The sequence below is a fragment of the Melampsora larici-populina genome, assembly GCF_000204055.1.
Source record: "Melampsora larici-populina 98AG31 unplaced genomic scaffold MELLAscaffold_38, whole genome shotgun sequence".
Lineage (NCBI taxonomy): Eukaryota > Fungi > Basidiomycota > Pucciniomycetes > Pucciniales > Melampsoraceae > Melampsora > Melampsora laricis-populina.
Window position 1 is genome coordinate 100,361 of NW_006768802.1, and position 27,626 is coordinate 127,986.

The 27,626-nt window shown below is 41.4% G+C and overlaps 5 protein-coding genes across 5 annotated transcripts; 4 read left to right on the top strand and 1 right to left on the bottom strand.

The window, feature by feature from the left end:
• Positions 1–1,378: 1,378 nt before the first annotated feature.
• MELLADRAFT_109623 (uncharacterized protein) lies at positions 1,379–2,528 on the top strand (the record flags this gene model as incomplete). The annotated part of the gene is made up of 5 exons (XM_007413622.1): positions 1,379–1,508; positions 1,634–1,737; positions 1,813–1,873; positions 1,983–2,120; positions 2,359–2,528. The coding sequence occupies 5 exons, from the start codon at positions 1,379–1,381 to the stop codon at positions 2,526–2,528; spliced, it is 603 nt and encodes a 200-aa protein (XP_007413684.1).
• A 1,285-nt stretch (positions 2,529–3,813) lies between these two features.
• On the bottom strand, positions 3,814–4,675 carry MELLADRAFT_90488 (uncharacterized protein; the record flags this gene model as incomplete). The annotated part of the gene is made up of 4 exons (XM_007413784.1): positions 3,814–4,031; positions 4,096–4,178; positions 4,258–4,542; positions 4,617–4,675. 4 exons carry the CDS (start codon positions 4,673–4,675, stop codon positions 3,814–3,816), a joined length of 645 nt encoding a protein of 214 aa, XP_007413846.1.
• A 332-nt stretch (positions 4,676–5,007) lies between these two features.
• On the top strand, positions 5,008–5,703 carry MELLADRAFT_65887 (uncharacterized protein; the record flags this gene model as incomplete). The annotated part of the gene is made up of 1 exon (XM_007413623.1): positions 5,008–5,703. The coding sequence occupies one exon, from the start codon at positions 5,008–5,010 to the stop codon at positions 5,701–5,703; it is 696 nt and encodes a 231-aa protein (XP_007413685.1).
• A 3,081-nt stretch (positions 5,704–8,784) lies between these two features.
• MELLADRAFT_90489 (uncharacterized protein) lies at positions 8,785–10,098 on the top strand (the record flags this gene model as incomplete). The annotated part of the gene is made up of 1 exon (XM_007413624.1): positions 8,785–10,098. One exon carries the CDS (start codon positions 8,785–8,787, stop codon positions 10,096–10,098), a length of 1,314 nt encoding a protein of 437 aa, XP_007413686.1.
• A 5,443-nt stretch (positions 10,099–15,541) lies between these two features.
• MELLADRAFT_53287 (uncharacterized protein) lies at positions 15,542–26,894 on the top strand (the record flags this gene model as incomplete). Its single annotated transcript, XM_007413625.1, has 34 exons — positions 15,542–15,615; positions 15,696–15,777; positions 16,078–16,460; positions 16,527–16,545; positions 16,613–16,782; positions 16,826–17,080; positions 17,101–17,222; positions 17,268–17,443; positions 17,504–17,682; positions 17,760–17,803; positions 17,860–18,011; positions 18,112–18,336; positions 18,403–18,436; positions 18,520–18,556; positions 18,632–18,766; positions 18,797–18,812; positions 18,876–18,962; positions 19,023–19,172; position 19,294; positions 19,331–19,377; positions 21,191–21,385; positions 24,003–24,063; positions 24,135–24,239; positions 24,305–24,389; positions 24,463–24,763; positions 24,810–24,812; positions 24,916–25,104; positions 25,189–25,381; positions 25,488–25,599; positions 25,702–25,757; positions 25,827–25,920; positions 26,231–26,369; positions 26,593–26,596; positions 26,761–26,894. The coding sequence occupies 34 exons, from the start codon at positions 15,542–15,544 to the stop codon at positions 26,892–26,894; spliced, it is 4,059 nt and encodes a 1,352-aa protein (XP_007413687.1).
• Between the last annotated feature and the right edge of the window lie 732 nt (positions 26,895–27,626).

The following is a 27,626-nucleotide window of genomic DNA, read 5'->3' on the forward strand; positions in this document are numbered from 1 at the left end:
GGGATCAAGTTCTGGGATTGGTCCCTTGAAGATATCTCGCAGAAGTGATCAGAGTCCTGACATGAAGCAACATAACCTGAAACGTCACATAGATCACATGGTTTCTCCAAGTTATGTATATAATCGGATGGTGTTCAACTTGACTTGGTCACACAGCTGATCAGATCTGAAAGACGTCACACTGGACACTGCAAACTTGTTTGAGCTTGAACATGCCTTCTTAATCATATGAAGGTATATAACAGGCCACAACGCGCTTTCACTGGCGCTGTAGAAGTGGGTCAAAACGACGGTGCCTATCCATTCCGGCCAGTAGAAGCACTCATTCTAGGGCTTAGTCTTATGCGTTGCTTGCCCTATTTGCAGGAGTCAAGTATTTCCCCGAGCTAGACACAATCAAACTTCGATAAAGCCTTTTCAGCGGGTCCGCGGAGATCTGCCTTACGTAGCAATGATGTGATTGTAAGATAAAATGTGATTGATACCTTACTTGTTACGTCTTAAACGAAGATTGCGTGCCTATATGCATGCATGCCAGCTTGACTCTTGATACGTGTGGCAAATGACGAATGCTCAAAGGAAATGCGACGAATCTCATCGGAGCTCAGTATTGCTTCATCACATCGGCGAAAGAGCCGGCGGGCCTTTAATGAAGCATGCGTTCAGTGTATGCGTCTTGTATTTGCTCATTTACAATCAGCCTCACATACCCTTCAGGTATCGAGATGTATTGAGAGGAGTTGTTGGAGGGATTGCACGCGCTTCATCATCGACTTCCGCAGGCTGAATCATGTTGAGTATCACACTTCCAGACCAGTTGTAAAAAATTATAGACATTCTGCAATTCGTCAGGGAAGGTGCGGTTCGCCTGGTCACTAAATCCGAAGGGTTGCCTGAACGCTTGCATGAGTTAACACTGCGCACGTATGTCTCAGACACTATACTTGAACAGGTGGCAAATTTTCTCATCAGAAGTGTCAGAGAATATGTACAATAATTCCCAGTCCCCTTTGCTATAAAGCGATCTTCGCACTTGGGCGAATCTCTTTTTCCATCACCATTTTCACATTGCCTGCCTTACGATAAACTTCCCGACTATTTCAAGCGTTTGTTGTTTCGCATACATTCACCCTCATCCAACTCATACTTCGCTTTGATCAGCGATATTCTTTCCGCCACAATAACCGCTGTTATATTGTTCACCTCATTATAATACCCTCTGATTTCGCTTTCCGCTAGTGCCATTTTTCGACCACACCTACTATTTGGTTGCTGTCTTGAGGACAGACCCCCTTCCCCCATCTATTTGATTGATATCTCCCAGTGACCAGCCAATCTCTCTTCTTAACTGTAACGAAAAAGAAACTCCAACGAGAACATGCTCAATCGTCAGAACGAAAGATTGACGAACTACGAGAATCTCGGGTTGTATGATCGACCTTCTAGCGCTTATGGCATCTCACCCCCAGACTCGAGGTGGAATCGCGACAATACCCACAATTACCGATGTAAGCCTATTCTTTTACTTCGTTTGATAATGAATACCCGCCATATCTTGAAGAGGTACAGCAGAGATCAAGATGCTTGAGTCCGTCTTGAACATAGAGGCTGAACCTGAAACCTTTTTGAACAGCTCGTTCAAATTCGACCTATAATGCAGACCAATACGATTCTTCCAACTTGGGACGCCTTGCGTACGCAAATGAGCGCCTTAGCTCTGCGAGAGTACAGCAAGCCGTAAGTTTTTTGGCGTTGTACATATCTAGCCTCTATAAGTTCACTCGCTCATGACTCGGATACTTGGTCCGCCAGGAACAAGCATTGCGAAATTTCCACGCCAAAACTGGGCAACTATACGGTTCTTCCACGAATGGTTAAGTTTGTTCCCTGCACCTATAAATGATATTTCACCGTTACTCGACTATCAGTCGTCTGATATCTGGTTGCTTCTCTCCTGGGAAACTGTCGATATGGATATCCAGGCTACAATAACGGGGGACATTTACCATATCTTCACCAGGATTTAGAAGCACCTCGGATGAGGGCTATCGATCTGATGTCCGCTGGTGGCTCCTCTTCCTGGAACACCCCGAGGTCACTCAGTCACGGGGATTACGAGTGTGGATTGCGTGATTCCAGCGGTCGCTTCCGTACAGGCTACAGCCTTGGAGAGTCTCTTCCACGCTCCACCATCATAAAAGCCCAGCAACGTGCCAGGAGCAGAGCCTACACAGCGTCCGCTTGTTCCTGTCATCTCCAAGACTCGTGTGAGTTTTTGTGACAATTTTTACCACAAGTCAAAAAAATCATGTGCTATCTTGATGGGCTAAATCCCACTCGTGCTTGTTCTGCTCTCAGATATGTTCCCCGCCCGCGCCAATTATTTGAGTACTGAGTTTGGAAACTTAGGCTTATCAAACTATCATTCAAGACCTTCTAGCAGAATGTGGGGAAATGGTGATTACAACACGCCTTTGAGGCGCTCTTCTAGTGGTACTGCCTTGGCTGGATATGGTTGCGCTTATTAGAGACACATTTATATCTCAAGGCTCTTCTGGAAAGAGCATGACAACTGTAAGATAAGCATCACATTTCAAGACATCAAGGAGCTTTCTGTCATATCACTGTCCTTTGACAGTCCTTTTTCCTGCCGTCGCAGGATCTTTTCCATACACTGTTTGCAATAGTCAAATCTCTCCCTGAGGGACAGCGCTGCGCGCAATTTGTTCAAAGTCATCATGTCTCCAAATTCTCTTTCTCCTCTGCTTATTTCTTCTGTATTATCTACGTATGTTACCAATGCATTGCCATCATTTTATAAAAGTCAAAGGATCAGATTAATAGTCTATCCCACATCATGCTAGTGTACGAGCAGAATTGGAGTAGATGAGAAAAGTGAGAGATCGACGATTACAGAGTAGCTTTTAGCTAAAAATGCGACCCGATAAAACCTATAGTTCAACACGAAATATTTGCAAGGACTTTAGGTTCGTGACAATCATGAGTGGAGCAAGACCTTGATACTGACCACGAGCTTCAGCTACTTGTATCTCGTTAGCAGCGAGTATCAACCAGAGCCCTCACATTTGTTTCGTTTCGATCTCGGCTCTTATTACTTGAAAAACGTTCTACAGTTCGGAAGGGCAGTTTGGAGTAGTTGTTGCTATATTAATCTGGTTTTCTCTCCATCGTGAGATTTTCTATCATGTGTATTGTCTCCATAAGAGCACGTACAGACTTGAGTGCCACCTCAAGTCATGCTTTTCTAGGGTGTGTGTAGCGGTCTCATCCCTCCATCACGATACAAACACTTATTGCACAAAGGTTTGGCTTCAAAATATTTCTACCAAGCCGGTGGCGTGGAACGTTTCAACTGATGTCATCAGCCAAGCTGATTGTACCTTTGGCCAGCAACTTCAAGAGGCCCAATGAGCTGCCGCGAATTCAGGCATCGTACTAGTATCACCTACCGCAAGATACAGGACTGGATAGAGGATCGACATGGATACCACGAGGAAGGAAAGCGGTACAAGTCATAATCATATAGCCTAGCTTATTGACCCAAGTCTTGACAGGAACGGATCACAATGCCCAATATTGCAAGTAAGTCTGAGGAAAGAATGCTATATGAACTGAGGCTCACGTTTGACTGTCGCTATGACTGTGTTTCAATGTGTGGAAGAAATGAGTTGACAAATTAGGCTTGAAAATAGTACAGTGCATCTCGGGCGCCCTAGCCCGGTATCTGACATGCCGGCAACACTATTACCGATATTTTGCCTTTGGCACAGCTTGAGAAAAAGATGCAGCCACTTAGGAGGAAGAGGAGCCGGCAACTCGGACCGTACCAATAAACGTAACATGCTCATCGCGAGTCCAAAAAGGTTGACTCCGAGCTTGGACCGGGCCATCACGGGATGTGACTTCATCGTGATCAGATGCAGTGAGCACTTCAGGTGGTTGGGGAATGGTTCTCGAGTGTTTGCACGAAAGACAGACGATGGACACTCGACGAACATGTGTTTTGGACGCTAGAGGATGAGACAAGAGATGAGGCGACTTTCAGACAATCGGAAAGAGAGGGAATTCACTCACGTCGTAAGCGAACCACAGAAGTGTGCCCAGGGAGGAGAAGCAGGTTACACGACCGACAAATGCTTCTTTTCACGCTTGGATCCCTATCATATTCGGATCAATAACATGGTGAGCGCATATTGCCCCCAAGAAAGACAAACAAGCATTTAGAGGAATGCGTACATTCGCACCACAGCTTTCCTGGCCACAGCTTTCATGCTTGTCGACATGACGCGACTGAGACCACTCATTGGAGCATGAAGGACGGGTTCGATAGGTGCTTTTAACAGATTCTCGCGACGTTCATTGTGTATTAGCTTAGATGAGCGCTCTGATGTGCGCTTTGAGCCCATCGTATCTTCCTTCGCTCCCTGCCTCCGAGTGTCTTGAGAGGATGGAAGGGTATGAGAAGCGGTGGCGAAGTAGTGTGCGGCTTGATGCAGATAATTCAACCGCTGGAGCACATCCCTATCTTAAGAAAACGAACCGTTGGAATGAGAGAACTTTAAGGATAGGGGGAAACGAAGGTTTTCCGTATTGACCTGTTCGGTACGGCGTTTGGATTGGCGGCTGGAACAGTGTTGTTGTTCTTTTTGGCCATGATGGATTGCTCACTTGGCCCGAATTGCTTGGATACCCAAGAGCTGTGAGTTGAGCCGTGAGTTAGAGCTTTAAGGAGCTGTCGTTCGGTTCGAGGTTCGGCTTGTGTTCGACGACGATCATGATTTACTTCCAAGTCGGAGCAGGTCGGAGCGCTGAAAAGGATCGCAATGGCACAATGCAGGTCTTCAGGAGGCTGACTTCACCACGTTTCACTAACTTGTCACGTGACCCGGTCCGTGACTGCGCAAGTAATCGTCCAAATTTCAAAATCGCATTATCCAAACTTTTTTAAAGCTCTCGATTCGCCTTCTTCACGCGATAACGGTCGACATGGAAGTGGAAGTCGCGCCGGGAACAGGTGAGCAGAAGAAGGGGTCCTCAGGAACCTTTCCTCTAACTCTAAACGCGGCCAACGCGTTTATCAACCCCGTTGCCCCCCAAGATACCAAAAAACCGACCTCTTCGTCCCCCTCTACTCCGCTTGCTTTCGACCAAGCGAGCCTACAAAAAGGGCTCTCACAACCGCCCTCAGTCCAAGCCACCGACTTGGGAATTTTTGGTAACAAGAAGTGTCTCAGACCAAACGCAACGCCAGGCGAAAATACGGTCATCCATGTAGCTGAAGCAACGGGTACCCCCCAATCCAAAAGAATTCAGGATCTGTTCCCAGGAAAGACTGAAGCCAATTCTCTCGAGGATATGGTCAGTAAACTCCTGGGAGTAGTGAAGGCGGGTTTTCCACTAGCAACAAAGAAGGCCAACATAAAGCAAAACTCGGTAGATGTCAAGACAGCAGCAGATATCATGGTCTTGACAGGTGCCATCTATGATCAATACATGTACAAAGATGCAAGGCGTAACTTCAATATGCCAGGTTCACTTTCAACACCCAGTCCCAAAGGCCGCAGTATCATCTTCAAAGGAAGAGAAACTGAGGACGAACTAGATGTGGTTGTTGAAGAACTTGACATGCCTTCCCAACAACAACAACAAAAAAGGTCCAAGAACCCCATCTTACGTGTCTAAGCGTGCACCAACCAACTTCAACTTTGGCACAAGTCAAAGAACAATGCTGCCAAAACCACAACCAGCACGGCAAACCCCAAAGGTTAAGCTTACCAAGGTCATGACTTTGGTCCATGAGCCTGGACCAGATCTCACACCTCCAGGCTTATCTAATGCAAAACTCATACAAGAGTTGAACATGGTCTTAGAGCCTACAAGATAAAGATTAAGCCATAGGACAAAGAGGCTATTGAAATCAAGAGTGTCAGATGCCACCTGTCTAATGACATTGACATATATTTCAAGACAGCAACCCAAGCCACCAGAGTTAGGGCCTTGCGGCACATATGGGTGCAGAGTTTTCCAAAAAGTCTTACTGTGAAAGAAGCACACCACGAGATAATTGTGAATGACATACCCACATCATTTGACCCCAGTCTTGAAGACCATCAGGAAGAACTTCAAATTGCAAATGGTAATCTACTCAAAGATATGCTGTTTGTGAGATGGCTTAATCCAAAGGCCTTAGAAGACCCCAAAAAAGACACTCCTCCATTCTCATAGGCTTGAACAGCAAAGAACAAGTACAAAAATGTGTGACCAATAAAATATGGCACATAAGAGGTAAACACCTAACCGTCAGAAGCCGCCCACCACCACAGAGGTGCTACAAGTGCCAAAAGACAAGACATACAGCGCCCTCATGCCCTTTTGGTGGGGACAAACATCACTCACATAACTGCCTGCAGAAGGGCAAGTCCAAAATGAAGTGTACAGCTTGTGCAAGGCACAAGGTCAAGCTTGAACCAACAATTGACATCAAGAAATACCTTGCAACAAACCCAGCCAACCTCATCAACCACCCTTTCAACCCAATGTGCACTACCAGAATTGTGGCAAGCTTAGCTCCTCACAATCGCAGTATCTCACCAAAGATTGTAGTTATAGAGAGCAGAGACATGATTCTGTAATGTTAGAACAATGTCTTTGCAAACTCCTAGCAACACAAGACACAACAGAAATACTACAGTTGAATTGTAATTGCTCACCATATCTATTCAATCCCTTAGTTAATCTTGAAATGACAAATGAATTTTCTATTATATCAATCCAAGAACCTCACATGGCCTAAAACAACTACCTCCTTTCTGACCACACAAATTGGACTCTAATCAGCCCAACTCTGGCAGCACGGAATGAATAATCCCGTTGTAGAACTCTTTCAGAACACAGCTGAAAGCTGAGCCAAGAAGAGGAGGATGGGAGACAACAAAAACACACACAAACAAGATGAATAAGTCACTAATTCCTCTCTAGTTAAGATAACTATGTAAACTTGAAGAGATACATTTATACTTGACAGCATCCTTGCCTTTGTTAACCTCAAGACCAGAGACTGGGAGGGGAATATGGTGAGAAGTCAATGGCTTTCACTTAGCAACCTTCTGACCAAGGGATTTGAGACCGTGTCCAACCACAAGGTTCAACTTGTGTGCGTAACATTTCACATGATGCGTGGAGCTATCCCAAGTGACAGGATCTACAGCTGCTGAGAACATTGATTGCATCTTGGTGGCCATTGTGGAATTGTTTCCTCCACTGTCAGTAGTCTGCGTAAGCATGTGAGGAAGTACAAAGAAACAAAAGAAACAATAAGAATAGATAGAAAATTGAAAGGTTAATACAAAATCAATTGAAAAATATAAACCACACTAAAATGAACTTATCTTTTTATGTAAGTCATGTTGAATCAAGAATCTACCAATGGGTCTATGCAGCAGGTGCCCAAAGGCACGACGGCACCTGCGTAATTCCATGAAAAAGGAAAAGGCGAGCAGAGCTCGGGCAGACTCGGTACCCGAAGACGGAGGTACCGAGAGGAGTTGGGGGAAAGGAACTTCCCCAACGGAAACTAATTTGGAAATGGAAACACTCCATTACCAAATTCTTTTCCTTCTAAATCGTTCACTCACATCAACGCAATAGAAAGAATAAGAGTAAGGAAGTCTCACTATCTCTTATCGAATTTTTTTTTCTTTCTTTTTCTTTTCAAAAAGATAAAAGCAATACCATAGAAATCATACTTTAAAAGATAATTTAATTAGAATCAGAAAGATAACTTAATTAAAATCAGAGAAAGAAAAATTTCGACCGAGAAACTATTCTATACCTCTCAACTTGACCAAACATCCAAATTCATCTTATCCTATCCTCTCACTCAAGTCTATATACTCACATTCAACCAACATGTCGAACACAAACCAGCCATCAGCACCTGACATCATCCCTCCGAGAGAACCGACACCTGGTCAATCATCTGAATCCATGAAAAGTAGAACTAGAAAAGGAAAGAAGAACGAGATGATGAATGTGATGAGTGAAGGTGATAGTAACGACACAACTGGACAAGGAAGAGGTAATAACTCAACTAACAACCTGAACAATAATACTTCGAATAATCAAACCGGCAATTCGACCAATCCAACCGAAGAAACCTCCGGAGAAAATCAAAATGAAAGCGCTCATAATCAAGGTGTTGAAGGGAGAGATGATAATACTGATCAAAGAGGAAATATAACAGGTTTAGGTTAGTAATTTGCTATATGTCATTAAAAAAAAAAAAAAAAATTCTTCAAACCATCGTTATTATACCCAACATCTCCCTATAAACTCCTACTCTCTATTTCCAATATTCTGGCTTCGGTTGTGATCCCAATATATACGGGTGTAAATAGACGCGGAGTAATCAAATAGAATATTTTCCCCCCAGTGTGGCCGTAGAAAAACCCCCCAGTGTGGCCGCGAATAAAAGAGACGGAACTAGTGTTAAACCCAGTGTGGCCTGATATATATAAGTGTGGCCTGATATATATAAAAAAAAAAAAAAGATGTGGCTATAGATAAGACAGTGTGGCTAGAAAGAAACTCCCAGTGTGGCCTGAGCTATCCAAACAAAAGAAAATCTTATTGACAAGACAAACAGAGATCTTAATAAAATTCCAAAAAAAAAAAAAAAAAAAGTAGAAAAGTTGCTTACCAAATGGTCCTTTCTTGTCTTAAAACACTTGATGTTTACTTCGTGCAGGTCCTGATACTGAAAATATGGCAGAACCCGTTCACATCGAACACGGCCACGCCAAATGGCTCGCAAACATACGAGAAGCATTTGATAGAGACATAGGCCAATATCGAGTTTTTAGAGAAGAATACCAATTTTGGTGTGAAAATGAGGAGACTGAACCACGAGATGTGGGCATGATGAACTACACCTACGAAGCAAAAATTGATGTCCAACCAGTGCAATCAGAGACCGTTAAAGAGAAATCAAAATCTAAAATTGAAACAAATACAAAAATGATTTTAGGAACTTTACCATCTAATAATATGGCAGGTTTATCACAGTACTTCCATGATATCATGATTCATAAAAACGTTCATATGCCAGTTTCGATTTTCGATCCAACTTGGATCATACAAGACTCTTTATTCATGAAGAATCGATCATTGAAAACAAGTTGTTCAACGAATGTTATTTCCTATGTTGGATTGCCCTATTTAAATGAATACAGATTGACACCAATGCAATGGTCAACCCGTTATGATTTAATGGTTAAATATCAGGAAGAAAAATATGATATATTAGAAGCTCAGAAGGACTCACCGATTGCGCCGAGATTAAAAGTTCACAAAGAGAATGTTTTAGCAATTCAGGCCAAGTGTTACGGGAAATGGACTCCGGCTATGCGCTATGACATTGCTCATCGACGTAATGTTTGGGAGAACAGACTACCAGACGGATCGATGGCAGATGTAGGAATGCTGAATGAGGAATTAGCGGATAGGGCAAAAGAAGATGCCAAACATTTTAACGACTATAAATACATCGATAATCCATATGCCTTCGGGAACGTTATGCAGCATATTAGTCCGATCAATGGTGAAACTTACCCTGAAAACGCGTCTTGGGATTCCTCAAATGCTTTAATCGATACACAAGCTGAGATGCTAACTGGCAGAAGTTTGTCGTCAGTAACTAATAGACCTATTACACAACCTCTAATGAGGACAGCAACATCAGGAAAAGTGGCGGGAAATGGTTTTAAAGGCAGATTCTACAACCCGGTTTTTGATCGCACGAGCCCTCTTTTCAATCCTAGTGCATCCCACCCAGCCCCGTACTACAACCCTGCACACTACCCTCATCCCAATCCATCGAACTATTATACTGAAAGTTACCAAAACCCGAGAGGAGGTCGTGGAGGTGGAAGAGGTAGTACTCAAAGAGGTGGTAGAGGATTTACTGCAAGTCGGGGAAGTGGTACTCGTCCTGCAATCGGCCCGGGAAGTTATGACAAATCTTTTGCAGTGAGAGGTGGAGAAAAAGCGGGAGGAAGCGCACCATCAGGATCTACGTGAGTTGTGATAGTGAATTAGATAATAAACATCCTTAGGGAGAAAAGTGTCATAAGTTGTGTGATGAAAGAGTCGTATTCGATCTGTTGAAAGTGTTTTACCGAGTTTCTTGTCGTGTGACTCCCATGCAGTTGAAATCGTTGTTCTGATCCAAGTAATGAATTTGTATTGATTTACTAATAAAAATGTGTTGTTTCCTTTACCTTTCTTGTGTGACTGTTTGCTCTGAATTCAATTGAAGAAATATTGAATCGAGAAATTGTAACTTGAGACAAATTGAGAATCGTGTGATAGGTCCGAATATCCCAAAGCCGAATGTCCCAGAGCTGAATGTCCAAGACCAACATCTCCAAGGTGATGATGAATGTGACGAAGTTGACAACCCAGACTCCCTACAAAACTGGCCTTTGGAGGCAAAGAACGAAATGAACCTAGAACAATGGAAATCTTTATTATTAACACATGATTTAATGGGTAAATGGGAAAAGGTATGGGAAGGACTTACTAAAGGGTTTAACCAAGGCATACCGAAGCATACCTGGAAAGACGAAAGGTGGTTTACGCCCGACAACCATAAATCGGCACTGGCAGTTCAAGAGAAAATAATGAAAAACTTGTACAAAGAGAAGAGATTTGGCAGAATCTTCGGACCGTTTTCTCATGAAGAGGTATATAAACGATTTGGTTTCTTTCGTTCCAATCCGATGGGAAGTGTTACGAACAATGATGGATCTTTGAGAATGATAAATGATTTATCTTACCCAAAATCCAAAGTAATATCAGCAAAGAAAAGCAAGGTGGCGTCAGAAGATGAAGATGAAACGGAATCAGAGGATGAAGAGGAGGAGTTACGGTCAGATGCAGCTATGAAGTGGTCACGCTCAGCCAGGTATGATTCACAGGAATATGACATACCTTCCGTCAATTATTTCGTGGACAAACATGATTTTGATACGACTTGGGTTGACTTCAACGCAGTCGCAAGTTATTTCAAAGCAAACCTGCAAAAGACAATTCTGTTAGCAATTATAGACTGGTTGAAGGCATATCGACAAGGTTCAACTCACCAATCACAATGGCGATACCTTACGATCAAAGACTTTAAAGGACGTATTTGGGTAGATACTCGAATACCATTTGGAGGTGTGGCGGGGTGTGGAACTTTCGGGTGGATGGCTGATGCATGGCGTGATATAATAAAGGTGAAATTGGGAGTAGAGGTCGTCTTTCGTTGGGTGGACGACAATATGTTCGCAAAAATTGACGGCGACTTTACTCGATATGAAAGACGTATTGAAAATCAGCAAGGATCTAGGCGTTCATCCAATGAAGAGAAGTTTTGTGATTGGAGTATTGAACAGAAGTACTTAGGCTTCATATGGAATGGACAAGATAAATCAGTTCGATTACCAGAAGAGAAAAGGTTAGAAAGGATTGATAAAATAAAAGACTTACTTTTACCCACTAGGAAATGCTCGAAGAAAGAAGTAGAAAAGATTGTTGGGCAGCTTAGCCATTTAATATACCTATTACCTTTGATGAAGTGTTATCTTTGGAACTTATACTGGTGGGATAAGTCCTGGTATAATCATAGTGCATTACGGGAAGTACCTGAGGGAGCTAAAGAAGAGTTGGGAGAATGGCTACGGAGTCTGGAGAAGTTTGACAGGCTGAAGTTTACTGAAGATGTCGAGCCCACCGAGATAGAGTGGGTGGGAGATGCAAGTACGGGATATGGAATCGGAGTATTGGTTGGTGATCGTTGGTCGAGTTTCACCTTAGTTGACAGCTGGAAAACAGAAGGTATTTCACAAGGTTGTCAGAAACGTGACATTGCATGGTTGGAGAAAGTCGCTGTAAGACTGGGCTTACTCATGATTGAACAATTAAGACCGACCGCGAACCAACGATTCATAGTTCATACTGACAACACTACGACCGAAGCAGTGATAACAAAGTGCAAGTCAAAACATAGATTAGTTAACGAGGAGTGGAAGGAAATACAAAAGGTGCTTACTAGATTAAACTGCTCGATCGTGGCGAAAAGAGTCGCTTCAGGAGATAACGATGCTGATAAGTTATCTAGAGGTTTAGAGAAGAACAAAAGTCATCAAAAGCAAGTAAGGATCGACTTACCACGAAACTTGCTTAAAATCTTGAGAAGAGATTAGTTAAAATGATGACGAAAGAGAAAAAGATTGTGAATTTCTTGAGGAATAAAGAAGGGTAAGTGATGAACTATCGATGAGATTTGCTTAAATATTACCGATAACTTACGCATTTGAATTTGTTGGCTTCCTGAAACTTTCCTCCTTTGTTCACGAAACATAGACTGATTGATTGGAGGTCTAATAAAGTGAAAACGAAGTTGTTGAATGGAAGCTGGTCACAGACTACCCTACAGAATTATAGCACGGCAATGGCAAAGTTAGAGAAGTTCGGTGAATCAGAGAAATTAGAAAGAGAGAAACTGTTACCTTTGAGTCAGGATTTGATGTGGTCCTTCATAGTATGGGGTGGTAGAGAAGTTAATGTTGATTTTGATGACAAGGATGTATTAAACGAGATGAATACGAAACATAAGGTTACAGCAGACACATTAATCAAATACATATCAGGAATACGATCATGGCATCTATTTCATAACGAACCTTTTCCGGCTGAGAACGATCGGGTGTCCAAATTGCTCCTGAAGGCGGCGAGTGTAGCAGATGCGAAGTGCAAGGAAATGACCGCTAATATCAGGAAGCCGGTTCAACTGAGACACTTAGCCGAACTGGTAACGGGATTAGATAAAGGGAGTAAGAAAGATCATCTAGCGTTGGCGATAGCTTTGATAGCTTTCTGGGGAATGGCTAGATTAGGGGAGTTGGTTTCTGATGAGAAAGGAAAAGCCTTAGTGTTACGAAAAGATTTGATTTACTCACCAGATCACTCGTACTTCAAGTTGGCTTTACATAACGCGAAAACCGCCAAACCTGGCGAAATCCAATACTTACATCTCAGACGTATACCTTCGTATTTATGTCCAGTTAGTGCATTAGAAAGAGTCTTCGAAGAAAGCCCTGCGAGACAGTTGTCCGAACGATTATTATCTTATACAGATGCAAAAGGGAAATGCTTGACGCTCACAAAAACGGCAACTTTGAATATCTATAAGAGGGTATGGAGTAGAAATGATACGAATCATCAGTTGTCGGGACACTCATTCAGGATAGGAGGAGCAACTCTGAAATGGAATGATAAAGTACCTTTAGATGAGATAGTGGAAGCAGGACGATGGGAATCGAAGGCATACCAACTTTACCTTAGGAAGTACACTGAAGGTGACGTGAAGGATGCTAAGATGATATGGGAACTGATGAAGAAGGAAGTCACGGCAAGACCTCGACCGAGCGAGGTAAGTTCTCAATGAAGTGTTGATCAGAGTTGGTTAAAGAGTAGAAGTTCCGGAGTTGTTGGTGTGATCAGGTAGTATTGATTCGGAGTATGGCCAAGTAGTCCTAGTTGAAGAGCACAAGAAGAATGAAAGATTGTATGCGTTGCCATTGTCCAATAGAAGGGCGAAACGCTATTTGATGTAGAAGTACGTTTGAGTTTAAAGGGGAGGTCGAAACCGGTCTAGCCTCGAGACATACCGAGATAGGCTCTCCGCAGGCTCCGGACGATATGCCCCTGCGCCCTACCCCGCAGAGAGCCTACCCGGTCAGAAAACCCGCGGCCTGTCGGCCCCCCCCCAAACACGTGATGAGACTTAGTTATATCTAAGCCTCGTTGCTCAAGGTCTTTTGATCATGGTAGTAGATAGTGTAGGAATTAGAAATTACAAGCGAGAGATAAAACATGATAAGGAATAGAAAACACATAAGAAGAAAAACATGCCCCAATAAGATATGTGAGACTCCGGTTGATGGAAGCTAGAAGAGCCCCACAATGGCGCCAAGAGACCATCTTTAGGGTAAGGTGTGATGATTTATACTCCCAGTTTTTGTTGATATGGTTGGCTGTTGCTCCAACAAAGGCATAACAATTGCCTTTCATTGTGCAAACAGCCAAAATTACCATCATTTTCCTATCAATATAAAAGGAAAAGTTAATCAGAGTTAGTAATCAAAAGATATAAAGGGTTGAAGGGTTGAAATGAAAGAGTACTTACCTTTAAATTGTTAATTGCCTTGTTGTGCAGACCAGCAAAAAGGTCCACAGATTTTTGGGCAGCCCATGTTGATGATTGAACAACAGCCCCACAGTTGGCTGAATCAAAAGCTGCAGGGAGTGCAGTGTCTTCAAATCTAGCCCAGGGGAGCCCATGCCGTACAATCCATAGCACCAAGATCATGTTTGAGAGGTTGAATGTGAACTTGCTTTCACTAAAATATGACATTGAGGTGGACTTTTGCTCCTTTTTCTTGGCTTCTAGCTTTTCATTGTAGGTGATAGGGTGATCCATACTGGCAGCAATTGCTTTGTATCTTTGCTTGCAAACCGGATGTGATTTGCTTTGGTCTCAATGACACCATAGCTCTGACCCTCATTCCGGGTCAATAGCAGACGGCCCAGACCACTGTGCTATTGCTCTGCAACTACTTCTTAATGTGGAGTGGTTCTGGTATTGCCAAGGAGGTCACTTTTTGATGACATGTGTCATGGAAAAAGTCATGGCAGCTGTTGAGTGTAGGTCAGTGTCCCCTTCAACCACCTCAGATCACTTTTGTCCTCTCCATGGCATCGCTCCTTGGATCCTCAGCTTGTGTTTACAATCCCTTGACCGTGAAATCATGTGTTCTTGCCATCATTCTGAGTACATCAATTCTTTAGGCATGTAGCCATTGGCAAAAGAGTAGTGTGGGCATTGAGGTATGATGGAAAGTGATCAAATTTTTGTCTTGGGAGAGCTGTCAAACTCAAAGAAGCTTGTCTGGCTCTTATTATCTCTGTGTTACTGCTCCACACACAGACCCAGCCCTTCAGGTGAGATTTCCCATTTATCCAATAATTCTGGGATTGACTGTAAAGTGTTGTTGTTCTCTACCAAACTTGTGTCTGTTTTTCTATTGTCACAATTGTTGCTTGTTTCAGTAGTTCACTACTGACACTAGATCTTCTAAGTTAGAACATTTCTTATCTCTCTATATCAAATTGTTGAAATTGTCACTTGTTTCAGTAGTTAACTACTGGCACCAGATCTTCTAGTTCTTGTTCCCCACTTTGCCTCTCTACAAGATCTACCTGGTCATGCAATTCAAAATACATCTTGGTCTTTCCTTCAGCTCTCTTCCATTTGTTTCAGTAATTTGATGCCATCCATGTTCTCATTGTTGATTGCTATATATATTTTCCAAAACCTATTGGATCAATCACTTCTCTCACATACTTCTGATCCTCAATACTGCATATCTAGAATATTTCTTCCAGATAATACCAACAAGACACTGATTCAAAAGTCATGGACAATAGCTTGGTTGATATGACACGTGCTGAAGCAGAATTTGGTCAGGTCCAGCTCCAGATGAGCAAAATGTGAGCTATAAACTATTGCAGTCTTCATCAACTCTTGCATCCAAAATTGCTCATTCTTCTTTTTCACCTCGACCTATTAGCTCTGGTTCAAAAATACCTGCATTGGATTTGACAGATAAGGAAGCACAAGCTGATGAGGGCTTTGACTTGTTGGACTATCTGGTGCAATTGCTAATCCGTATAGATGCTCATATGCGCTCTGCTATTAGTATCATCTATCCTTCCAATGTGGTTTTGGTCACTCCTCTTCCATGAGCCTTCCACTGTGGCTCCTCACTCTTTGTTATCACCAGATTTATTCTGTATATCTGTCTTAGACTGACTGGATGCACAGTCCCCTGTCAAGAGATCCTTGACCTCCTATGAGGCACCTCAACAAAATCTGGATCTTTTCTACTTTTGCCTCAAAGACTCTAACATGATTCTGTTTTTTTCTGTATATAAACTGTGTGACAATGGCAGCGAAGTGAGCACCAGGGCATGGATTCCCAGGGATTTCCTCATAAACAAATTCGCGTCATCTTTTCAGACCTTGGTGTTGTTGGAAAGGATCAGGATAGAAAACACATTAAGACCTTCCCCGATGCAGTCAAAGATCAGCTGATCTTACCCTTGGTGATCATCAATAGGTATCTTAAGAAACAACCAACAAAGATGATCATTTCTGGTTTCAATGGCTTTGTCCGTCCAGGTGAGATGTGTTTAGTATTGGGTCGACCTAATTCAGGATGCACCACATTCCTCAAAGTGATTGCAAACCAGCGGATTGGTTTTACAAAGATCTTGGGCACTGTCAAATATGCAGAAATTGAAGCCCTGGCAATGGCCAAAAATTATAAGGGAGAGTTAGTACCATGTGTTTAATATTCAGGTGGCAATCTCATTTGTACTTACTTGTTTGCAATAATCAGGGTTGTGTATAATCCTGAGGTGTGGTTTGTCTCTTTATATCTCATCTCAGGTTCATCAACTGCTTACCGTTTGCTATGGGTCATAGGACGATGTGCACCATCCTACACTGACTGTAGGCCAGACGCTGGAGTTTGCTCTCCTAATAAAAACACCCGCTACGCAACTCACGGGTCAAACCAAAGACTCTTACAGAGAACAAGTGCTAGATTTATTGCTGCGGATGCTTGGCATATATCATACCAAAGATACCTGCACGTAACAATCCTCTTAGGAATCCTCTTCATTCTGCTTATGCCAGCTTATTTGTTGTTTTTGTTTTTTTGCGGCTTTCAGACGTCGGAAACGCGCACATTCAAGGTGTATCGGGCGGTGAACGGAAACATGTGTCCATAGCTGAGATGATGGCTACCCGAGCCTCAGTTCTATCTTGGGACAATTCAACTCGAGGCCTTGACACATCCTCAGCGTTGCAATATGCAAATTCTTTACGCATCTTGAGTCAAGTTTGTCAAAAAACAATGTTTGTGACACTGTACCAAGCAGGCGAGAGAATGTATGAGCAATTCAACACAGTTTGTCTCATCAACAAAGGCCACCAAACATATTTTGGCCCGCCTCTGAGGCAAGAAACTATATGATGGGGTTGGGATACAAGGATACACCTTGGCAAAGTACTGCAGATTATCTGACCGGCGGTACGGACCCAAATGAGTGACACTTTGCTGATGGTGTCAATCCAGAAACTGTACCACAAACACCTGAGGACATGGAAAAAGCTTATCTCAGTAGCAAAATTTATCAACAAGTGCAATCCGACATAAGAGCCTACAACACTGACTTGCGAATTCATACGTGTGACCAGGAAGAATTTTTTCGCGGGGTTGATCACGCTCGTTCAAAATTCACTTCAAGACGAGTAAGCTTTCTTATGAGTCAAATCACTTGAAGGGGCGTGTACTTACAGATTTGCCTCAAGTCCCCATACACAGTTTCGTTCTACACTCAAATTTGGGCTTTGATGATTCGGGAAATCCAATTGAAACTTCAAGACAGGGTAGGATTGATCCTGAGCTGGGTGACGACTGTGGCCCTGTCAATATTTGTTGGAAGTTTGTTCCTTTTCTTGCCTGTGACATCCTCCGGTGCTTTCACCAGGTCAGCCCCTTTATATCTGATCTGGATTTGACTACACTTTTTGAAGCTGACATTGGGGTTTTGATTTGATTTGAAAGAGGTGGTGTACTGTTTCTGAGTGTACTGTTCAACGTATTTGTTTGTGAGCTGAAGTCTGGCATGAAGTCTTGGAGGAGTGCTAAAAGAAATTCAATTCAGCATTCACAGAGTTACCTTCTCAAATGATTGGCTGTCCAATCATGTGGCGACAGACCTCCTTCTGCTTCTATCGAGGTGGTGCTCTTGCCTTGGCCAATATTTTTGCAGATGTCCCCTTCTCTATCTCAAAGAATGCTGTATTCTGCACAATTGTTGAGTGATATTTATTTTAAACTCACTTGAAACTTACAAAGTCAAGTGTTTGTCATTTGATCTTTGGAGGCGATAGGCTGAGTTTAATTTTAAACATAGCTATACACAATGACTGGGCTTGTCAGAAGTTGGGCCGCATTTTTTACCTTCAATTTGATTGTTTATATTACATCAATCACCTTGAGCACCTTCTCTAGCTTCTTGGGTGCAATCTCATTCAGCTTTGATACTGAAGGCCGTACAGCAAGCATAGTGGTGATGACCATGGTGATGTACAGCGGGTATATGATCCCCCAAACTGCTATGCGGTGTTTCTTGGTTTGGGTAAGCACCATCTCGCTGACGTAAAGAAATTGTGGATTTTCACGGGTTTTGTAATTCTTTGTTTAGGTGTGGTACATCAATCCCATCAACTATTCTTTTGGTAAGAGAGTTTCTTTTTTGGGTGATTCTTTTTGAATAAGAAACAACTAACCTTTCACACTATTGGTTGACATCTGAAGATAGTGGCTCTTATGACCAATGAATTTGGTCGCCTCAATCTGTGAGTTTGAAATATAGATTGAAACCTGGCAATTCTACTGAGAATTTGAACCAACCTTGTCATCGGGTACCTCAGTTCTTGTGAAGGAAGGTCCATCATTCCAAACGGCCTGGGATACCCACCTTCTCTTGGTCCAAACCAAGTCTGTACCCTTCAAGGTGCTCGGCCAGGTGAGCCTGTTGTAAGAGGGGAAGATTATATCCATGCTGCGTATGACTATTCAGCTGGAAACACCTAGAGAAACATGGGAATAGAGGTCTGTTAGAGGCTATTTTGTCCATAATACATGATTTCCTGATGAAAAATTCATTGTTTCTAGATCAGTTTCTTTTTACTCTTCCTAACTTTTCTTTTCTTGGCATTGGAGAATTCATCTAAGGGTACAAGCACTCCATCAATAATTTTGGTAAGAAAATATTCTTTTCAACAAGGCTTCTTGAGGTTGACAATTTTCCACCGTCCCTAGTATATAAAAGAAAACAAAGAGAGGAGATATCTAAACAACCGTTTACGCTCTTGTAAGAAAGACACAAAAACTACTGAAGTACCCAAACAGGAATACAGGGTATCAATTGAGACACATCTGTCTTTCACATGGGAGGCCTTGACATACAAAGTCAAAACATCGGCTGGAAAAAAGAGACTACTGGATAATATCTAAGGTTGTGTAAAACCAGGCACTTTGACTGCCTTGATGGGTGCGTCTGGTTTGCTCAATTTTAGATATAGCTTTCCAGAGTGCTGCCTGATGTGATTTTCTCTATACCATGGGAGCTGGAAAGACCACTTTGCTTGACGTTTTGGCAAACCGGAAGACTGAGGTAAGCTTTTGACATATGATAATGGAGTCGCTTTGATGGCTCAATTTAGCTCGGTGAACCATTGTAGAACTTAAAGCTCAACAAGAGCTTTACAGAGCTAAAAGAGGGATAATCTACTAATATAACTAACTAGTAGAAGTTGCCTAAGACCGCCTCTTTGAAAGAATCAACACGGGGTTTTGCTGAATTCTTTGGGATAAGGCACCAGAGAAATTGTCTCAATACTTAAGTCAAGTATTATTCCTGTGATTTTTAGAAATAAAGAAATCTCAACACTGCTATAGTGTTATTCCAATCTGAGCACAACAAAACACAATTTTAAATACTAGCAAAGCAACAATCAGCTTGATTGTTATTCCAATGAAGACTTGTAGTCTTATCACACGTAAAGAAATCTCTCCTTTGATATAAAGGGGCAATTTAGTGAACTTAGTACTGCTAAAGTAATTCAATAATGATTAAAAACACTCTAACAAAAGTATAAGATGAGTAAAAAGTGGAAAAAAGGCACGTAAATTCCCTAACAATAGATATAACCCTCCAACAATCCTCAATAATGGTCAACAGCCTCCAAAAACCTCCAAAAACCGTCAAAAATCAACAGGAATCCTCCAATGTAACCATATGATGTCATAAATATTATTGTTTGTAATGATTCAAGGCGTGAATTTGATCAATTGATGTTAATAAATGATGAACAGATCTTCTTATGATGAATACAGGTGATTTTTTTCCTAATATTCATAGCTGAAATCCATTTTTGGAATTACAAATGTTTTGTAAAGTTGTTCAATTTTGGATTACTATAGATCATTTGATAGCCCTCGTGATACTGATCATTTATCACCCCCATATGACCTATTCCTAATGTGTGATGAATAAGTTATTGAGTTGTAAAGATTGAGAAAATAAGCTTCTGTCATGTAAATGTTATATGTAACCACCAAATTCGAAATTCACTCCAGTTTCTTGGTTGCCTTATAACTTTTTCACTAATCCTCCGTTACTAATGATTTAAAGGTTTTAAATTATGAAACCAAGGATTCTGCGTCGAATGAACTATCACACACCCAATTCTGACAAGTTTTAACATATGTAATTAACTAAAAGCCTCCATTTTTGATGAAATTTGACTATTTTCACGTCTAATAATGATTCTTCTTCTACCAAAAAGATCATCCCACAGCATTCCAATCAATCACACAACCCTTGGCGCAATCAATCCATCAATGACATCACTACACAGGAATAATACCATAGTACCCCTTTTCGAAATCCCCCTTTTCTTGAATAATTTCACACCTCCCTTATCAATCCTTGTGGCTAAAGTTGCTGATGACTAATGTTGTACCCCTCTTTCATAATAAAACCTTCCTGAACCAATAACTCTTATAATAATAACCTAAAAACCATTTTCCAGCCTTTCATACCCATATTTTCGAAATTTCCTTCAAGTTTTCTAATATTGTCCTTTGTCTTTCATTCTTTTCAGATCAGTTTCCATTCTTTAAGATAGAAACTAAATGTTCTTCTTCTTCCAATCCATTCTTACTAATTCTTTTTAATTTAATTTTCACTCTTATACTATTTTTATTGATCTTTTCGAATTTTTCTTTACTCTTAAATGTTCTTATCAATTGCTTATGTGAATATATGATTTAAAAGATAATGAAATGAAGATTATAAATCAACTTTGATACACTTGATGACTAATAACTCCAACAATAAATTGGCCTTTGACTAAAGATATGAATTTTCCCATAATTTTTAAATTTTTGGCTTAAGTAGATATCTTGCTCACCACACCGTATAGGGCATGATTGGAAGTGATATCTGCGCATCAGGAATAGCTGTAGGACTAGACTTTCACCGGGGAACTGGCTATTGCGAGCAACAAGATGTACATGAGTGGACGGCCACGGTCTGCGAGGCATTCAGGTTCTCGGCTTACTTGCGGCAACCGACTCACATCTCAATCACAGGGGCCAAAATCGATGCTCACAACTATGTGAGCATTGTAGACTTTCCTGAAGTCTCCAAAAAAGATTCATTTTGTTTCAGAATCATTCAATTCATGAGTTTGTTCGTGTTCAGGCAATCAAGCTGTTTTGCTCAGATTTTGCTTGGTATTGCTGGAGAATGCTCATTTTCTTCTTGGATGAGCATTCTTTGGGCTCAGTCTCTGAGATGAGTATTCAGGATCCGCTCATGAGGCATACTCAGATTTTTAGGTTCTATCTACATTCATTAGCTCCTTTCAGCAACAAGCCATCCGACATTCCGAAGTACCACATGTCTACCACCAGATTTCGGAGATTTTAAAGTTTACATGTCACCACTCGAGTAAGATCAGAGCGATTGCGCTACGATATTGTCAGGATCTCATTATTGCATTTCCCACTTTGTTGTGTAAATTCAAAACTGTTGGTGACATGTTGGAGATGTTAACCTTATTGCGATTATCTTGCGAAGGGGAATATGAACATGAGGTGAGTTTTCTAAGATTAACATCATTGTGTAATTATGAAGTGACCAATGTACTGAACCATTTTGACCTTTTAGTATACGCCGGTTTATACTTTTCATTCAGCAAGCGCAAACTTGACGATCGAGCTCACAGATGATTATGCGGTACGACATGACACGTTGAATGATTTGAACAAAGCCATCATGTATTGGCTTTTGATAGTAATTGCTCGAGCGCCTCTTGAGATGCAGAGCATCTTTCAAAGATATTTAGATGCAGTTTCTTCTAATGATGCATTAAGATCAATTGGACAGGTGGAAATGGGAAAATCAGTAGCACTGGAGTTAGCCAAAACGCTTCCACCTACCTCAACCCTTTCACATTTCCCATCATGGGGTAATTGTAAAGCGGATTTAGCCAACGATCTTGCTAGATCTTTCTCAAGTCGAATGTTTTACAATGGTGAAGCTACACATCTGTCTTCTTTGCCTGAGGTAGAGTTTAAGTCTAGTCTTGCTGAAATCAAGAAGAATTTACATGAAATCAATGATCAAATCAATTCTGGATTGAAAAAGATGACGATTGAAGATTTGAGTAGTGTTCTTTATAAAGCTGGATCTCATGTTCTAGCCGATTCGAGACCTGATTTAGATTTACTTTTCCATATCGTTTCAATCCCGATCAAAGTTTTCAGTCCTTTATCAATCTCACTTGGACTTGAGCTTTGGACTTGGTTAATAGATGTTAAACCTGAGGTAGAAATCAAACTGATGACTGAAGTGATCAATATGTGGGCTTGGACCTTACGTAGACGCAAGGGACTCTTCTCTAGTGCTTGTGATTTGATTAATCCACTCAATCAATCGATCCAATTCACCCCAACTGATCGAGAAGAGATGAAACATCGACATAATACTGTTAAAAGGATGTTAAAACCACATCACATCCTTTCAGATTTTATTTTAAGTCGATTTCAAGCTGCAAGATATCGAAATCGAACCTTGGTTTTAATTACAAGCAGACTTTTGAAAAATACGCTTTCGAATGTGAATCATTGGTCAACTCATCCACTTTCAAGAGAATTGCGGATTAGATTGATAATCTTTGGATTTAGTCTTTGTCAAGGTAGTAGAATGGAAGATAATGTTGAATGCAATTTAAGAGAAGTTTGTTATCTTGCTGGATTGGATTGGTTTAAATTAACACCTAGTTTTAATTTCGGTTCCAATCGATTACAACATGAATCTGAATTAAGATTGTTACAGGATTTATTGGCTATGGTGATTGTTGATAAACCTGTGAATGCTCATCATCTTAGTAGTCTTGATCCTGGTACTAAATTAAATCGATTACCAGGTTGATATGAAGTTTCTCATTTATGACTTTCGAATAGGGTTTTTTGTTGGATATTGAATATGTTTTCTTTGGTTTGATGTAGGTCGAACTAGTGCTATGGTGGCTTCTTTACGTCATTCCGATCGAAATCATTTATTTCAACTTTTATTAGAGAATGAAATTATTCGATTAATGGCTTGGCAAAACCCATTAAGTGATGTGAAAAGAGGCAAAAATGTAGAATCTATAATTTCTAAAGCAACAGGAGAGGTAAAGCAAAGCCTGACTTCATACGATTTTTTTCGCTTTTATCTGTTTTCAAAGGGACAAAGCTGCTAAATCAATTGATTTGATTTTTCTTTATCATAGATTAGATGGAGACAAATTGTACAAACAGCTTGGTCAATTGATCCAGAATTGATGATTAGATTAATGGAAAGATTCAAGTATCCTTATAAGTCAGCACTGTCGGGACGTCCCAGGTGCCCTTATTCTCGAAACAGTTTAGGGTTGGTGTTATAAAACCCAACACGGGGCTAGCTTGACAAAAGCCCAGCCTGCCTGCAGGCATCAAGGGATGCCGCTGAGGATGAGCTGAGGGGCTTAGATTAAGTGAGGCGATGGGCCAGCCCTCCCTCAGGCTTCTTTGCTAAGGACTGTTGCCTGAGGGAGGGCTGGCCCATCTCCTCAGTTTCTGTTGATCACATAATGAGCCGAAAAGCAGAAAGAAAAGGGAAACAAATGGAAAACAAATGGGAACAAAACAGGAAAATTTCAACACTCACATAGTTGTGAGCATCAAGTTTTGCCCCTGTGAATTGAGGAAAAAGACACATTTGTTGAGGAGGTAATTCAAATCCTGGAGATGGATGATCTTGCTGATGGTGAGTGGTTCCCAAACAAATGTGCCTTCTTCATTTGGGCTAGCTAAAGAGGAAATGCTATCGCTCCAAAGCCGCCATTGGATTCCCTGGGTTTGGACTGGGAGTGGAGGCTAGAAAGAAAGTGACAATTGGTGTTGAACTTGCTGCTAAACCACAATCACTTCTCTTCCTTGATGGTAAGGTTTTGTGATATTTGAGCTGATTTTGCACTATACATGATCATTCTAACCTTTTCAAACAGAGCCTACCTCTGGACTTGATGCGCAAAGTGCGTATACCATCATCCGGATTCTACAAAATCTAACAGAGGCCGGACAAGCAATTCTGTGCGTATCATGTTCCTGATGTTCTTGTTGAATATGTTCATGGTTGTTGTACCTCTTTGTGAATTCCATTTAGATGTGCAATCCATCAGCCAAATGCCCTATTATTTGAGAGCTTTGATCGACTTTTACTTTTGAAGCAGGGAGGTAGATGTGTGTATTTTGGTGACGTAGGAAAAGATTTGCATGTAGTACGATCTTACTTGGAGAAGAATGGAGGTCGGTGCCCAGATGACGCAAACCCAGCAGAGTTCATTTTGGAAGCAATTGGCATAGGGAATGCCCGTCAGATGGGGGGCAAAGAAGATTGGGCAGATTGGTGGTTGAGAAGTGAAGAGTATACCAAAACCCAGTACAAGATAACACACTTGAAACAGGTGACTGCAACTAGAACACATGATGGGCTTGGCTTGGGTGGTACAGATTGTATGTGGTCATTGAGCTTCTTCATACATTTTGGTATCCACATTTTTCTGTTATGTCTCTAACTTGACCAAATTGATTGATAGGGGTCAGCTTCGGGTATCAGTTGAAAACCGTTTTGACTAGGACAAACCGTGCTTATTTCAGAAACACGGATTATCAACTTACCAGACTACATAACCACATATCTATAGGACTCCTTGTTGGGTTATCTTTTCTAAATCTTCCCAACTCAGTAGCCGCTGTGCAATACAGGATATCTTCTATCTTTGTTGCTGGAGTCTTGCCAGCTTTAGTGAGTTATTGATGCGTAAATTTGATGACCATACATGTTTGGTGAGACTTGGGTTAAGCTGACAACATGTCATTATGTTGTTAGATCATCTCACAAGTTGAGCCTTCTTTCATATCAGCTCGGCTGATTTGTGTACAAGAATTATCTTCAAAAACATACGCACCAGGGGTCTTTGCAAGAACCCAGTTTTTGGCTGAGTTACCGTATTTGACAATTTGTGCAGTGTCTTATCACCTACTTTGGTATTTTTTGACTGGAATGAATCCATCAGCAAATCGTGCCGGATATGCTTTTCTCAGTTGCGTTTTGATTTGAAATTTTGCCTTAAAACTCCCGTTAAACATATTATGCATGATGACTCATTACATTTGACTGATCAACAGTGATATGGGTGTGGGAAATCTTCTCCGTTACCCTTGGCCAAGCTATTGCAGCACTCTCGCCAACCATATTCATCGCATCTCAGGTAACCGCACCCCTATGCCTGGTGTTAAGGTGAGCAACAGTTGGATTGTTTGTGTATGTAGTTCAGATAAAGTCTCTCAATGTATCAAGTTTAACCTTGTTTTCTCGTTTTGCGTTCCAAATTAATGTCAGTTTGATATGTGGAATAATGGTACCACAGCCAGTGATGCCAAAGTTTTGGAGATATTGTGAGACTCTGACTGTTCCATGACTTCATTTGAGGCATTAACAATATACACTTCCAAATTGCATTTTAGGGCTATATGATTTGAATCCATATACTCAACTTATCTCTGGACTGGTTGTGAATGAGCTCCATGATTTGGATATCCGTTGTTGTCAGGATGAATTGTAAGATGCGTTCAGTTCCAAGCACAGGGTCCAAATTTTGCACTCACGACGTGTTAGCAAAGCTTTTCCCAAGATTGTGTCAAGATTGTTGTATGTTTGGTGCCAGGCTACACTTTGTGCAGCTTTGGAACACACTCTTTACACCTGGTTGGTGTTGAGCGAAGTCAATCTACAAATAATCAGTATGAGTAATACCTATCTTGATACCAAACATGTATGATTCCTTTGCTAATGTGTCGTGAGTATAAAATTTGGACCCTGTGAAGGACACTCCACACAGGAACTTAATCTATACTATTGTATGCTTCAGCGCAATAGTTCAACCACCTATTGGTAGTACCTACAGAGAATGGCTCTCGTCCTTTGTAGCTGCTGCTGGTGGATATGTGAAAAACACTCAATCCACAGAAAATTGTGCTTATTGTCAGTATTCCATTGGTGATCACCATGTCTGTCCCCCATGAACACGTCGATGTGCTCACACGGAGAGTTGTGTAATAAATTTGAACAGATCTTTATTCAATTTGTCTCTAGAAAATGCAAATCCTTTGTTAATAATAATAGACAATCAAAAATGTACCGTTTGTCAATGGAACTATGAACAAAGGAGCCCATTTAACGCTCTTGCTGTCTGAACCTCTTGACAAAGGCAATTGTATGCTTAGCTCTCAGACCTGTTTGTAGGTTATATCCAACCTCTACAGAAATTGATTGGTGTGAGCACGTCGACATGCTACCTCAAAACAGACATGGTGGATGAATGTGAGTTTAGGCAAGATAATTTGATCAATATCTTAAACAGGACTGACGATACAATTTCACTTCTCTACCCCATCAAAGTCTTGACTTCCTTGAACTATTCTTACAGAAATCGATGGAGAGATTTAGGTATTATTCCTATCTTCTGCGTCTTCAATTTTTGTGTGACAGTATCTGCAGCAAAGTTTTTGACCGTCAGATACGCTAAAAGATGAAAGAGTAACTTGACCGTGTCTAATTGAATCCAGCCAATGCCTTTCAGCGTCACATCTGTTTGACCAGTATTGATTTCATATATCAGATGTTCAAAAGGGGAAGGGATCGTGGACTATAACTGCTGCTTTGGCAGCTGTTCACCACAACCCATCTTCACGCTCCGCTGATGAGGTCCTGCTCTCTTGTCTCTGCTTATACTGTTCAGTCTTGGGTTTTCTCTTGTCATGGATTGGTATGGAAAGATGCATCTTATCTGACAAAGATTGACATCTTTGGAAAAAAATCATTGGACGATATCCAGGAGAAACCCTGTTGGAGTTTGTAGCTGTTTTGATCACCGCGTCAGCTTCATTAGACGAGAAAAATCCTTGTAACTTTCAGGTACAGGAAACTGTAAAGAGGGTATCCGAGAGTTAGGAATCTTTATCTCGGCGAGCCTCTGAATGAACTGAGGAAGAGTCAGACTCTATGTCCTCGACAGCCCCTTGGTTATCGAGCACTATGATTGGCACGGTGCGTGGCCTCCGGACTGCGTGATACAAACTAAAAGTCGATAAAAGTTGATGATAACCAGGCAGCGTCAATTGATATGTAGAAAAGATAACCCATCCTGGAAATTAGCTATAAGTATTGCATTGCTTCGAAAGTTCGGAACCCCGGATATACTCTGACCCACATTTTATTCACACTTCAGTTCTTTGAATTTTTACTACATATTGAGCTTCTCAATC